Source organism: Lissotriton helveticus, chromosome 7 (assembly GCF_964261635.1).
Source record: "Lissotriton helveticus chromosome 7, aLisHel1.1, whole genome shotgun sequence".
NCBI lineage: Eukaryota > Metazoa > Chordata > Amphibia > Caudata > Salamandridae > Lissotriton > Lissotriton helveticus.
Window position 1 is genome coordinate 205051297 of NC_136068.1, and position 13953 is coordinate 205065249.

Genomic DNA, 13953 nt, shown 5'->3' on the forward strand with positions numbered 1-13953 from the left:
CACTTTGCCATTCTAGTCTCACTGATGCCATCGCTGCTGCGGACTTCAACACCTGTGACCGCATCGTGGCTGGGGGCACCACTCGTAAGTTTCACAACGCACAACCTCGTCCCTCACAGCAGTTGTTCCGACGGACGCCAACTCCCACTAACCAGCTCTGTCGCCTGCACCACAACCTGCCAGCACCGCATTAAGCTCTACCTTACCCTGCACTATAAGCCATGGTCTCACCGATGCCATCTGGTTGATATTCACTGAGCCGCAGCCTGCACTGCATCGTGAGGGCACCGCACCCTGCACAAATTACATTGTGCAACGCAATCGCGCCAGTTGCCACAAACTGCTTGCAGTAACATGCCAGCCAATAACGAGAAAGGTACTGTTCATGAGTCTGTCCATGCTTTTGCTGGCCCGTACCGACGAGGTCAGCTGGAACTGTTAGACTCTGTTGTTTTCAGCAACACAATAGCCCCATACGGAGCTACCCAACTCGTAAGAATTGTGTTTTTGAGATATTTCTGTCATTTTAAGGATATCTTACAAAGTATATATTTGTAAGTACTATATGACGGATTCTTATTGCTTTGGTCTTGTTTTGGATACATAAAAACATTGGATATTTTTCTAAACTGGTGTGGTGTCCCTTTGTAGTGTTTTCACTGTATTACTGTGGGTTATGTGCAAATGCTTTACACACTGCCTCTGAGATAAGCCTGACTGCTCATGCCAAGCTACCAGGGGAGTGAGCAGGGGTTGTTGTATAAGTGTAACTCCCTTATCCTGACTAGGAAGAAGGGCCCCTATTTGGACAAAGGTACCTACCACTGCTAGAGACCCCATTTCTAACTACTGCATGCCAATGTCAAATGAATTATTGTGCTGTTGTTTAAAACCCACTAAAGTTGATTATAAAAAACAGATAGAAAGGCAGCAAACCATAGTATGTGACTGTCCACTTTTGAAGAACAATCTGGCAAAAATGTAAAAATGTAATCAGAATTTTAGGTGAAAATTTTAATTTATACTTACTCCACATCCACTGAGAGGCGCTGCATTTCGTTCTGTGTAGATGGCAGTCCACTTTCTTTACCAGTAGCTAAAAAAGAAGGATGAAACTGTGAAACAAGTTTTAATTGGCTTTCAGATTTCTTTGAGCAAGCATAAGAGAATGTGTAAGAAAAACAGGATGCATTCTCATTTTAATTAAAACAAATAGTGACTGCTGCTACGCGCAATTACTCCGCTCATATCATGGCAATAGAGCATTGTAGTGTATGTTTTGATTGCAGGTTTTTAAACTTATTCGCCAAACTAAATTCTGAAATAAGTTGAAATGAAGACAACACTGCAAACATTTCATATTCAGTTAATCAATTTCCAAAAGTCCCCATTAGCAAAGCTGAGGCATGGTAAAATAGTAGTATGTAAGCTTCATTCTACTTTTGTGAGCCACAGGTTGTTCTGCTACTGAGTCTGTGAATTTGTGGCAGTGGATGAGTCAGTGGAAGGTAGTAGCAGAAGAGCCAAGGCACACCGCTCTGCTGCCTACTGCATTTTTAATTGACGTCTGAATTAACTATCATGGGCAGGAATCCAGAGACCTTCCTCCATATTCATTCAAAAAAAATGTGCCTATCTAAAACAATACTGTAACATTCCTTAAAGGCCTAGCAGGTGCAAGAGCACTAGCCTCACAAATGCAGTGCAAAAGCACACTTCATACAGGATATTTACTCTCAGCTTGTAAAAATAACACAGGGCAAGATAAAGGACGTTGTAAGAATTCCATATGACCAGTCGGAAACGTCACAGCCAGGCGCAGATCCCGTCTATCCTATCCACTCAGAAAAACACATTACTATGATGTATTTAAATAGTGGGTAGGTTATCACATTCTTCTTTGACTAAGTATTACCTAGTCGACTAAATTATAGGATTTTTAGCAGAGGATACCAACTGGACCTAAAGTCATTTGACAAATGTGAGAGATTTTCTAAAACATACACATGACAAATTAGTTGTTTTTTGAGCAGTAAAACACCATATTCTGTCATTTAATGTATGTCTAGTCTCAAATGACTCAAACATTTCTGAGTTTAATGATGACTCACTTCATTTCTAATGTTTAGAATAGGAATTTCCAACCTTTTCTGAAGTGTGCACTGCTTCTAATCGGGGAGCCCTTGAAGGCTAAGCAACTTGCGCATTGTTACCAGACACCCCTATGCCCAGCTTCATTGACGTTAAGCCTATTGTCCATAGAGATAGAGGCAAAATACATTGAATAGGGACACTATGACAGGACTGCCATGTGTGTCAGTGAGAGTGTGATCTTTGGGGATGTATAAAAGTGTGCATGCTTGTTTGTGTGAATGGGAAATAGCTTTTACACATCAGGCATTACCATCCAATGCCTTTACCATGCATTATTTAGCACACATTGTCTTTACAACAAAATGCCTTTACCACAGATACCTTTACAACGAAATCCTAAGAATGTATCACGTAAGTGTATAAACAAATATATATATTTTTTTTTCCCTGAAAAAAACCAAAGGTTACAGGTACGTTAAAGTTCAGCTCAGATTTTACTCATATAAAACGAGTGAAATTTGGAAGTTATAGTTACCATATCTAACTATAACTTATACCCCCGCAATGCAATGCTTATGACCTCACTCATGACATGGTCATTGACATCACTGATGACATCTCAAATGCTTTTCCTATGGAAACACGATCATTACTATAACTACCCCGTGGTGACTCCCACTGGGTAAGATATATATATATATAGATATATATATAGATATATATATATAGATATATAGATATATATATATATATATATATATATATATGTCTTTTGCACCAGAAAGCTCCTTTGACTATGCCGCCACGAGAATGGACATTTATGGAGGCATAATACAACTAAAGTTAAAGAAGTATCACCTGTTACAAGGAAATGCTGAACAAGTTGAAAATATCACACCTATAGTCTCATCTCCATCGGTGGAAGCAACAGCATGCTATAACTTTACTAGCCAAGATATGACACTACTACAAGATTTGGAAACCCTTGTTACAACAGAACCACAAGATATAAGGGACATCAATGTGAGCAAGGTGGCACACAATACAAAATTCAAACCCCAGTCAACCTTTGTCCCGATAATGCCAAGAGATGGGATAGATGTCTATCATGAACAACTAATCAAGGAACTGAAACAGCTAAACTACAGAATAAACAAATAAAAAAATACAAATAAAAATAAACAAGAAATAAAATATCAACAATTGATGAGCAAACTATCCAGCAACAAGGAAATTGTAATACGCAATGCGGATAAAGGGGGCAACTTGGTAATCTGGAGCAAATCTGATTACATTATTGAAGCTCACAAACAGCTCACAGATAAGGAGTGCTATTGCCGTTGTGACCAGACTATGCTAAAAACAACATATGAAAAGTTCTATACAAAATTAACGGCCTGGAAAGGATTGGGACTTTTGAGTAAAGAGGAATATCTGTTTTTTAAAAAAAAATACACCAACTACACTGGTACTTTACTTTATACCCAAATTACACAAAAATACAAATAAACTTCAAGGTCGTCCTATCATCTCGGCAATGAACAGTTTAACAGAACATGCCTCCCAATATATAGATCATTTTTTGCAGGACTTTGTCCGGAAATTGCCCTCTTACCTGAAAGGTACCGGTGACTTTTTGGCTAAAATGAATAACTGAGTGGCACAAAGATTATTTATTAATTACCATGGACATTACATCTCTGTATACGAGTATTAGCCATAAAGATGGAATGAGGGCAATTGAATACTACCTTGGACAAAGACCTGATATATATAAACAGCATATCAAAATTATCCTAGACATGATTGATTTCTGTTTACATAATAACATCTTTCTCTTCCAGCATACATTACATCAACAAACGCGTGGTGTTGCTATGGGGGCCAGTTTCTCCCCCAGCTATGCCTGTCTCCACATGGGCTGCTGGGAGGAACTGGTCCTCCATAGAAAATTTGCGAACACCCTAAATCAACATGTTAAATGCTGGTGGTGATATATCGATGATTTGTTTTTAATTTGGCATGGGTCTGAATCAGAAGCAAACATGTTTATTCGGGAATTGAACCAAAATTACATTAATATACAGTTCACCTCAGAAACCAGTGCACACCGGGTCATTTTTTTGGATGTAGAAATATACATAGAGGGCGGTAGGATTGAGACAAAAATGCACAGAAAACCTACTGCGGTCAACTCAGTCCTACACGCGAGTAGTCACCACCCTAAACACCTGGTTCAGAGCATCCCCTATGGGGAAATGCTACGCATAAAACACGTCTATAGCCCTGAGATAGCACTGAGGAAAGCTCAACAGGAAAGCAGATCAAGATTTTTGGAAAGGGGTTACACAGTTAAATGTATTGATGCGGCAAAACGGAAAAGTAACTCAGTAGACAGAAGTAAGCTTTTAAAACTCAACCTACCAGAGATAGAATCAAGTGTTGGGATGGATATTGCTGCAAAGCAGTTTGAAAACCCAGACCCAACCACTAAAGAATTCAGAATGATAGTTGGGTATAGCAAGCAAAATAAAGAAATCAGCCACATAATCCAGAGAAACTGGTTACTAGTTAAGAACAGAAGGGCACCCAACATGAGAGATAGACTGGTGATAAATAGCCCCACTGAACAACCCCAAATGAACTGGCTCAACCAAAGAAAAGGATTTTTCAAATGCAAGATCTGCAAAGCCTGTCAGAATGGGGTAAACACCACCAGTTTCAAAACGGCTTTTGGTAGAGGTGAACAATTGATCACTAAAGCTCTGTCATGCAATACTGAATATGTTGTGTACATTCTCGAGTGCCCCTGTGAGCTTAGGTACGTGGGGACAACATATCAGAGCAATAAAAAAATCGAGATCCAACTTACCCTGTTGCACGACATTTTAATGAGTTCCATTAAGCGGATCCAAAACTATTTAAATACTACTTAATAGACAGTACAGCTTTTAACAAGAGAGGGGGAAATAGGAAGGGTAGCCTCCATAAAATGGAAACCAAGTATATTTTAGAACTAGTTTCCATACACCCCAATGGTCTGAACATCACAGAAGACCTATATACATGTCTATAAGAGGGTACTCGGGTTTTACTCCATATCTGCAAAAAGAACATGAGAAAATGCAGGATTTTATGCAAAGAATAACTACCAAGGGATGGGCTAAGCAAAGAAAGGAAATTTACGTGGAGTACTTTAAAAAAAAAAAAAAGAGACCTTACGATCAAATAAATGGACAAATAGATTAAGATAAAGGCTTTTATCTTATAGGTTCAAATTTCACTTTTGGTATTAGTTTTTTCACTATAATAAAGATATATTAGTGTCGACAGAGGCTTCTGCCGACAGATGAGTATTACTACAAAATTGGGAGGCAAGCAAAAATTATCAAAAAACACCATAGCGGGGGAACCTATGAAATACATATACCACAAAGCAAACTGTAGGTCCATTAATTGACTAGATATAGTAATAGTCAAAATGGAAAGAATTCAAATAAGATTCGGTTGTATTGCGTTTTTTGCACACATTTTAAATATCTTTTATATGGTATATTTAAATCTATTTTTTATGACTGTATTTATATAGTTCATATTTATTTATATATATTGTGTAGTAGGGATGCATTATAATTGAATCTGCACTATTTTGCATATTGAATCACAGTTTGCACTTGTACATATGATAACCGTAGTATTTATACTTGAATGTCTAATACTGTGAAACAATTTATCGTATAGTATAGCATGCATATGTCAGAATATGGGTATTTACACCATTATCCTTTGAACTGTACAAATGATTAGCAGAAATCAATTGTCAGAATGAAATTATTTAATAGGCAGCTATGGTGAAACATGTGATTTAATGTACATCTATGCCCAATGTAGTAAACAAGAAAATAACAAAATATGCACTGTCACTTTAACACAGCAATGAAAAAAAGAAAAAAAGTGTTTGTACAAAAGCAGTCAGATGACTGACTCACGTGTCAACTGATCAAGGCACTCCGGGGTCGAAACGCGTAATGGCCGACAGGAAAGCAACTAAATAAAGACTATTTCGTGCACTAAATTGGGTCCGTGCTCCATGTTCTTTTGGGATAGAAATTTGCAAGAGGCCGGCTGGCAGTGGAGTTCTTGGGATATATATATATATATTTTTGGGAGGCGTAGGGGGTCTATAATAAACACTTTGGAAACCAGAGACCTGCGTGCTTTCCTTTTGCAACATCGTAATGGATGCTGATGTGTTTGAAACTCAAATGACATCTCCGATGACATCACTGATTACACCATCCAGTGATTCTGAATATTTTCTAAACGTTTCTGTGTGTTAAACCTATATACTAATGTTCGCACAAAAGTTAAATTAGTATACTTTGAGCACTACTAATGAGTGATTCCTTTTTTAACATAGTCTATGTGAATCACTGTGTGAGTGAGTGTATTTGTGTGGGAGTGGGTGTCTGAGTGACTGTACAGGCATGTGTATGGTTGTATAAGTAGTTGTCTGATTAGCTGTGTGGGTGCCTTTGAGGCTGTGCGAGTGGCTGTATTGGCAAGTGAGTGGGTGTGTCAGTGGCTGTATGGAAAGGTGACAGGGTATGTAAGTGGCTATATGGGTGAGTGAGAGGCTGTTTGAGTGAGTGTTTGGTTAAGTGAGTTGGTATGTGAGTGGCTGTATGGAAGAGTGAGTGTCTCTGGGATTGACTATATGGGTGAGTATGTGGCTGTGTGAGTGGTTGTATGAATGCATTACTGGTTGTATGATCAGGCTCTATGAGTGAGTGAGTGGAAGGGTATATGAGTGGCTCTATGGATAAGTGAGTGGTTGTGTGAGTACTTGTATGGGTCTGGTAATTGGTATGCGAGTGGTTGTGTGGGTGTGTGAGTGGGCATATGGGAGGTTGTATGGGGTGTGAGTGGGCGTGTGAGTGGTTCTGTGGATGATGTCATCAGTGATGTCATTTCAGATGTCATCAGTGATGTTACTGACCATGTCATGAGTGATGTAATATGTGAGGTCATAAGCAGTGTATTGTGGGAGTGCAAATTATTGTTAGCTCAGGTAATTAGAACTGCTAAATTTCACTGGTTTTGCATGAGTGAAATCTGAGCCTAACTAGAACATCCCTGTAACCTTTGTTTTTTTTCAGTGAACGTCTAAGCGTTTTGTATTCTATTTCCTAACTATAATATCCTTGTAACCTCAGATGTAAGGTTTTTAAATGTTATTTCCTAACTAACCACTAACCTTTAACACGGAGCATGAGATTGAGTGCATGAGTGCCTGAGTGGGTGTATGAGTGTCGGAATAGGTTTGTAAGTAGGTTTGAGAGAGTATGAGTGGGACTGTAAGTGGGTATATGAGTGTCTACGTGGGTCTGAGTGGGCGTGTGAGGCTCGGATAGGGGTGGGCAATAAACTCCACTCTGCCCGTGAAGTTTGCAGTTTTGCCACTCCATACTCTGCTTGTAACGCAAGTTCAGTAAAAACTCAGGGGGTAGTGGAGTTTACTGGTGCGCTCTCTCCTAGACTTCATCTTCCAAGAGTAGTGTGCCAGGAGGCGCATTTGCAGGGTGGTTGAGAAAGGAGGTGGGGCCTCTGACGAGGTCTGGGAAATCCCGATGCGGGGGACTTACCTGTGGCAACAATAGGGGTTCTTGGACCTCAATGACCCTCAGCAGCCGAGATTACTTCATCCCACAACTATTAGTGTGCCGGGGGCATGTTAGCAGAGTGGTTGAGAAAGGCGGTGGGCCTCCAACGAGGTCTGAGCAATCCCGTTGTGGGGGACTTGCCTGTAGCCCAGGGTAGGTGGTGGTCCTTGGGGCTCGGGAGGGTCTTAGCCAAGGGAGGCGGTAGTCCCTGAGGCTTAAAGAGCCCATGGAGGGGGGCCTATGAGCCCCCTCCTTTTTTTCAATAAAGCCCTAGTGTGTTGGTGGTCCCTGTGAATCAATAAATCAATCAATCAAGGGTTTGTAAGGTGCTACTCACCCGTGAGGGTCTCACGGTGCTTGGGCGGAGGAGGGGGGGCGACTCCGGATCAGTCGGATGAAGACCTGGGTCTTGAAGTCCTTCATGAACCTGTTCAGGGTCGGGAAGAGCCTGATGTTCACCAGGAGCTCATTCCAGGTTTTGACCACGATGTAGGAGAAAGCTCTCCCACCAGTTCTGTTTCTGTGGATGCGGGGGACCTTTGCCAGGGCGAGGTCAGTGGAGCGGAGGTTCCTCTTGGGTACGTGGAAGGAAACTCTCTCATTGACGTATATGGGTCCGATGTTGTGAAGGGATTTGTGGGCGTGGGTGAGGAGTTTGAAGGTGGCCCTCTTCTCGACGGGGAGCCTGTGGAGGCACATAGGTGTTGGGTCATGTGCTCATGGCGCGGTGTCCCGAGGACGAGTCTGGCTGCGGTGTTCTGGATGGTTTGGAGCCTGTGCAGGAGAGTCTGGTTGATTCTGGCGTAGAAGGCGTTGCTATAGTCCAGTCGGCTAGTGATGAGTTTGTGGGTGATGGTCCTTCTGCAGAGTGGGGGAATCCACTTGAAGGTCTTACGGAGGATGCAGAGGCAGTTGAAACTAGAGGAGGTGACAGCATTGATCTGGCGGTTCAAGTAGTGGGAGGAGTGGAGGATGATGTTGAGGTTCTGAGCGTGGTCTGTAGGGGTGGGTTGGCTCCCTAGGGCGGAAGGCCACCAGCTGCTGTCCCAGGTGGACATGCAGGGCCTGAGGATAAGGACCTCAGTCTTATCGGAGTTTAGCACCCGGCAGCTGTCTTTCATCCAGGCTGCCACATTCTTCATACCTTCCTGGAAACATAGCCTGGTGTCTTCGGGGTTCTTTGTGAGCGAGAGAATGAGCTGGGTGTCGTCGGCGTAGGATACAATGCTGAGCCCATGCTGTATGAGGATGGCGGCGAGGGGGGCCATGTAGATGTTGAAAAGCGTGGGGGAGAGTGAAGATCCCTGGGGTACTCCGCAGTTGATTTCAATGGGTTCGGCGAGGAAGGGAGGGAGTTGGACCCTCTGGATTCTGCCAGAGATGAAGGATTGGATCCAGTCATGGGCGGCTCCTTGTATTCCTGCGTGGTGTAGTCGGGCTGCGAGAGTGCGATGGGAGACGGTGTCGAAGGCTGCAGAGAGGTCTAGAAGGATAAGGGCTGCGGTTTGTCAATGACCCTCAGGAGGGGTCTTTGCTCCCCCTCCATTAAAAAAAAAGAAAAAATGTGCCCAGGACCTGGCTCACCCTGGTGCTAAATTCAAAACAAGGGCAGAATCCAGCAAATGTTTTTGGGGGTTTTTTTTGGCTCAGATTTGTGGCTCCCTCGCAGCAACAAAGACATTTTAAACAAGTGATTTTTGGCCCCTGTCTGGGACACAGGGGGACCCCACTACCACATCCAGGGAGTCAGTGTATTCCTACCCTGCATGGTCGGATTGGGATAAAAAAATTGAAAATATATAATCAGCCTGGGCATCCCAAAATTACTGCCCCACATTGGCGAATCACAGCATTTCATGAAACAGGGGGCTCATTTTTGCAAATATATGTGGTAAATGAAGAATTTGAAGCTTATAGGGTGGCGGTTGCTGTCATATTACAAACAACTCTTCAAAGTTGCAGCCAGCAGCACTGCTTATATTTGGCAGTACTCATTAAATTGACTGACCATATTATAAATGTCCCAGCACGCCCATATGAATGGGGTATGGGTATACTTAGCTTGGTTAATTTCGGAGCTATAGGAAATAAGCAGCAGTGAGTTGGAGGCCTTGTGAACAGCCCCACGAAAGCGCCATTGGTATGTTGGCTGCTGTTACTAGTGATATACATCAGAAAGAGGGCTCAAGAAGTTGTAACTGCTGCCGACTTCTGCTTTGACTGCCAGGTCAAGTGTTCTCATAAACATAAAGAAAACTTGATCCAACTAAAGTAGGAACACTGAGTGATTTTAAATTGGGTAAAGGTGGCATTTGTCCAAACAGTGCCTAGCATAGTGAAGCGCTTTATGAAAGTGCTTGGCCATCCTCTATGAACATACTCTACAGATTAACCGGTAGGCATACTATGTCTGGGCCCAACAGCAGCACTTGATTCACAGAAAATAAATTCACAACACTTGCATACCCCAATAGGCATCCCCAGTGAGGCACTTGGCCTCCCTCCTCTTTCTCTGAACTCTCACTCTCCCTTTTTTGTGCACATGCACACAGAATGCTCTACCTATCACGCACCCTTTATCTCTCTACTTCTCATCCTGGTCTTTCACTGATCCTTCTTCCATTCACTTCTGTATCTCTTTCTTCTGTAGCACCATGTACTATCTTCCCACACAGTACGTTGTCTTTCTGATCTTCACTCTTCGGGTCTTTTTTGTCTCTCTTACTCTTTCCATAGCTTTTTCCCTTTCTTGTCTTATCTCCATCTATTCCATAGCCTGTCTTTCCTTTGCACTTCTGCATTTCCTCTACCCTTTCTTTGCCCAATCTCTCGTAAACTTCTCCCTCCTTCTGTCTTCCTCTAGGCATTTCCAATGTCCATGGACTTGCACAGACAAATAACTCTACAGGTCTCCATGCAAGTGCATAAAATGTCATGGGGCAGGTTTCTGAGCAGGACAAAGCCAGTCTCATACGGAAAGTTGCAGGTGTGAAAAGGCCCACCTCATGGGGGCTCTAGTGAGGCTGCTCAGGACAACCGAACTCTCCACCCCCAATGCCCTTCATGTGGAGGTTGGCAGGGGAGAGGTCAGATGTAGGACACTGCCAGCCTCCTAAAGAGAGGTGGGGGGGGGGTGATAATCGCTCTTCACACCTGTACGCCAGTGAGGCAGCTCTCCCTCTGTGCCCTTCTCCAATGCTAATCAATTTGCATTCATTGTGTAGCTGGAGCCAGTCAGAACTGGCCACTCACACTAAATGGCAAGCCCAGCAAGGGACGAGTAGGGACATTGGGGTGGGGAGGGGAGGAGGCCCTCTGTCCCTATAGCAGTCTTTCAGAGATGGCACTTAGCCCCCCGAGAGCCACTGCCACGGCAATGCCATAAAACTCAGCACAACCCAAAAGCATTCCAAAAGAAAAATCGTCCCACAAGTCTGCCTCAGCTACTGGCCCACCACCCACATGCCCAGTTTACCAATCTGACCTGGGTACACTGCCCCCTTTTATTTACAAGTTTTTTGTGGGACTCAGCTGAAGCGGAGTCCCAGGATGGCTGCCAGCACTTGCTGGTTGCAGTGTTGGCAGCAAATCAGATCTCACCATGAGATCTCTGTTTAGGCTCCGTCAGATAGCCTCATTTGCTTTCCCTTAAATTGCTCAATGACTACAGAATAGATTTACACTGGATAAATGAAAGTGTGATCTGCGAACCAAAAGCTACATTCCTGCCAAATTTGCTGTGATTCCGTCTAGCAATTTTGGCTGTAGTTGTGTTCAAAGTTCCTATGAGAAATCATATTTGTTTTGCCCCCCGTTTTCTTGGTCCCCGCTTAACAGAAAAGATGACCCCGAAACTTTCCATGCACAACAAGACTCACTATGACACTTTTTAAGACAATTTTGTGATATATATATATATATATATATATATATTACACACACATACACACACATACATACACACTTACACTAGGTCCTTTGCACAGACCACCAACATGGAGCACAGCACAAAACTCATCCACGCCTAGGTAATTTATGTGATTATTTTCTCCAATTTATTAAGTAAATTTCAAAATCAATATTTCAAAGTGCAAAACAATTTAAAGAGTACGACTGATGCGTTTTGACTCACACCTTCAACTGGGACTAACAATCACATTGAATTGCATTTCATCACTTAGTCCCTTCTCAATCTTGTCAGCCCTTGAGTACTAGACCTGTAATTCAGTATACAGACTTGGCAATTCGCATCCTCCATTTTCTCACATCATGAAATGTATTCGATCCCATAAGTTGTATACTATGTACTATGCAAATCACAATGACATTTTCGCACATCAATAGATGATTTCTATTCTCATATGTTATTTTCAAAATAATATTCAAATTGAAATAAGATACATATATATACACACATATACACACATATATTCCATCTAAAATGTATGACACCAATATCGGTGCCATCTTGATTTCCAAATTACATTTAAGGCAGGATAGAAGACATACAAAATACCCAATGTAGAAGCATTCACATTGTTCTCAATACATAATAGTAATTTCCATGTTTCAAGATACACAGCAATGCCCGAGTAACAAAACAGCGGTACACCTAGTGTACTATTTTAACTTTTGGAGTAGCTTAGTATGTATGTTTAATAATCATAAACTCTTAGAAAATACTTAGACCTAGAAAACCACTTGCACACCCACTGAGAAAGCAACACAGCCACTCACACACCCACTGACAGATCTATACAACCACTCACACACAAGAACTCACACACCCATACAGCCACTGAGACACCCCCTCACACACTCATACAATCACATAGCCACTCAGATAACATATGTTAGAAATAGTATCCCTCATTAGTACTACATAAAGTATACTAATTTAACTTCTGTAGTAGCTTAGTACATATCTAAGTTGGAAACGCTTTTACAAAACACTCACACTTACACTTACTGGATGATGTCATTAGTGATGTCATTTGCGATGGATTCAAGGATATCATCAGTGATGTCACTGACCATGTCATGAGTGATGTAATATGTGAGGACGTAAGCAGGGCATTGTGAGGGCGTAAGTTATTGTTACCTCAGGTAACTATAACTGCTGAATTTCAATGGCTTTGTACAAATAAAATCTGAGCCAAACTATAATGTCCCTGTAACCTTTGGTTTTTTCAGAGGAGTTCTAAGGTTTTTTTGTACTATTTCCTAACTATAATGTCCCTCTAACCTTTGGTTTTGTTATTGAATTTCTAAGGGTTTTTTAATGTTATTTCCAAACTATATTGTCCCTGTAACCTTTAGCTTTTTAAGTGAATTTCTAATGTTTTTTAATTTTGTTTCCAAACTGTAACCTGTAACTTTTGAGAGTGAGTGAGTGAGTACATGAGTGTCTCAGTGGGTGTGTGAGTGGGGGCATGAGTGTCTCAGTGGATGTGTGAGTGGGGGCATGAGTATCTCAGTGGATGTGTGAGTGGGTGCCTGAGTATCTGAATGGGTCTGTGAGCGTGCATCAGAGTGTCTCAGTGGGTCTGCGAGTGCCTCCATGAGTGTGTGAGTACATGAGTGTCTGAGTGGGCCTTTAAGTGTGTGTGTGTATGTATGTGAGTCTCTGGATCTGTAAGTGGGTGTATGAGTCTGAGCGGGTCTGTGAGTGGGTGGTTGCCCTCAGTTTTACCTTCACGGATTGGTTTTTTCCCTTGGTTTTGCCCTCACCTGTTATGTTTTACCTTCACTGCTAATTTTTCTGCCCTTTGTTTTACTCTCTTCTGTAATGTTTTGCTTCTCCGGCTAATTTTTCCGCTTTCTGTTTAGCCTTTCCTACTCGTTTTACTGCCCTGTTTGGCCTTTTTCTGCAAATTTTTCTACCTTCTGTTTTGCCTTTCCTGCTCATTTTTCTGATCTCCATTTCGCCTTTTCTGCCTTTTCTGCTAGTTTTTCTGCCCTCTGTTTTCCCCTCTTCTGCAATGGGGAGGTGGGCTGCACATCCCCCCTCCCGGGCTGATTGCAGCCCTCGGGACCCCATCCGTCGGGGTCAAATTCAATGGGGGAGGGGGAGTCGCATGGCTGGATTTAAGACCCAGGGACCCATCCCACTGGGGCCTGGCCACCCAGTGTACATCGTTGGGGACCACAGGGGGAGCCTCAAAGCCCCCGCAATCACAGCTGGTTTCCCCTTCTG

General features: G+C 42.4%; 1 protein-coding gene across 1 annotated transcript in view; it reads right to left on the minus strand.

The window, feature by feature from the left end:
- Positions 1-13953, minus strand: part of SLC13A3 (solute carrier family 13 member 3) — a 421387-nt gene that overhangs the window by 137471 nt on the left and 269963 nt on the right. Inside the window, exon 4 of the mRNA XM_078651950.1 lies at positions 1030-1096. Coding sequence (XP_078508076.1) covers positions 1030-1096 — 67 coding nt within the window. The remainder of the gene's footprint in view (positions 1-1029; positions 1097-13953) is intronic.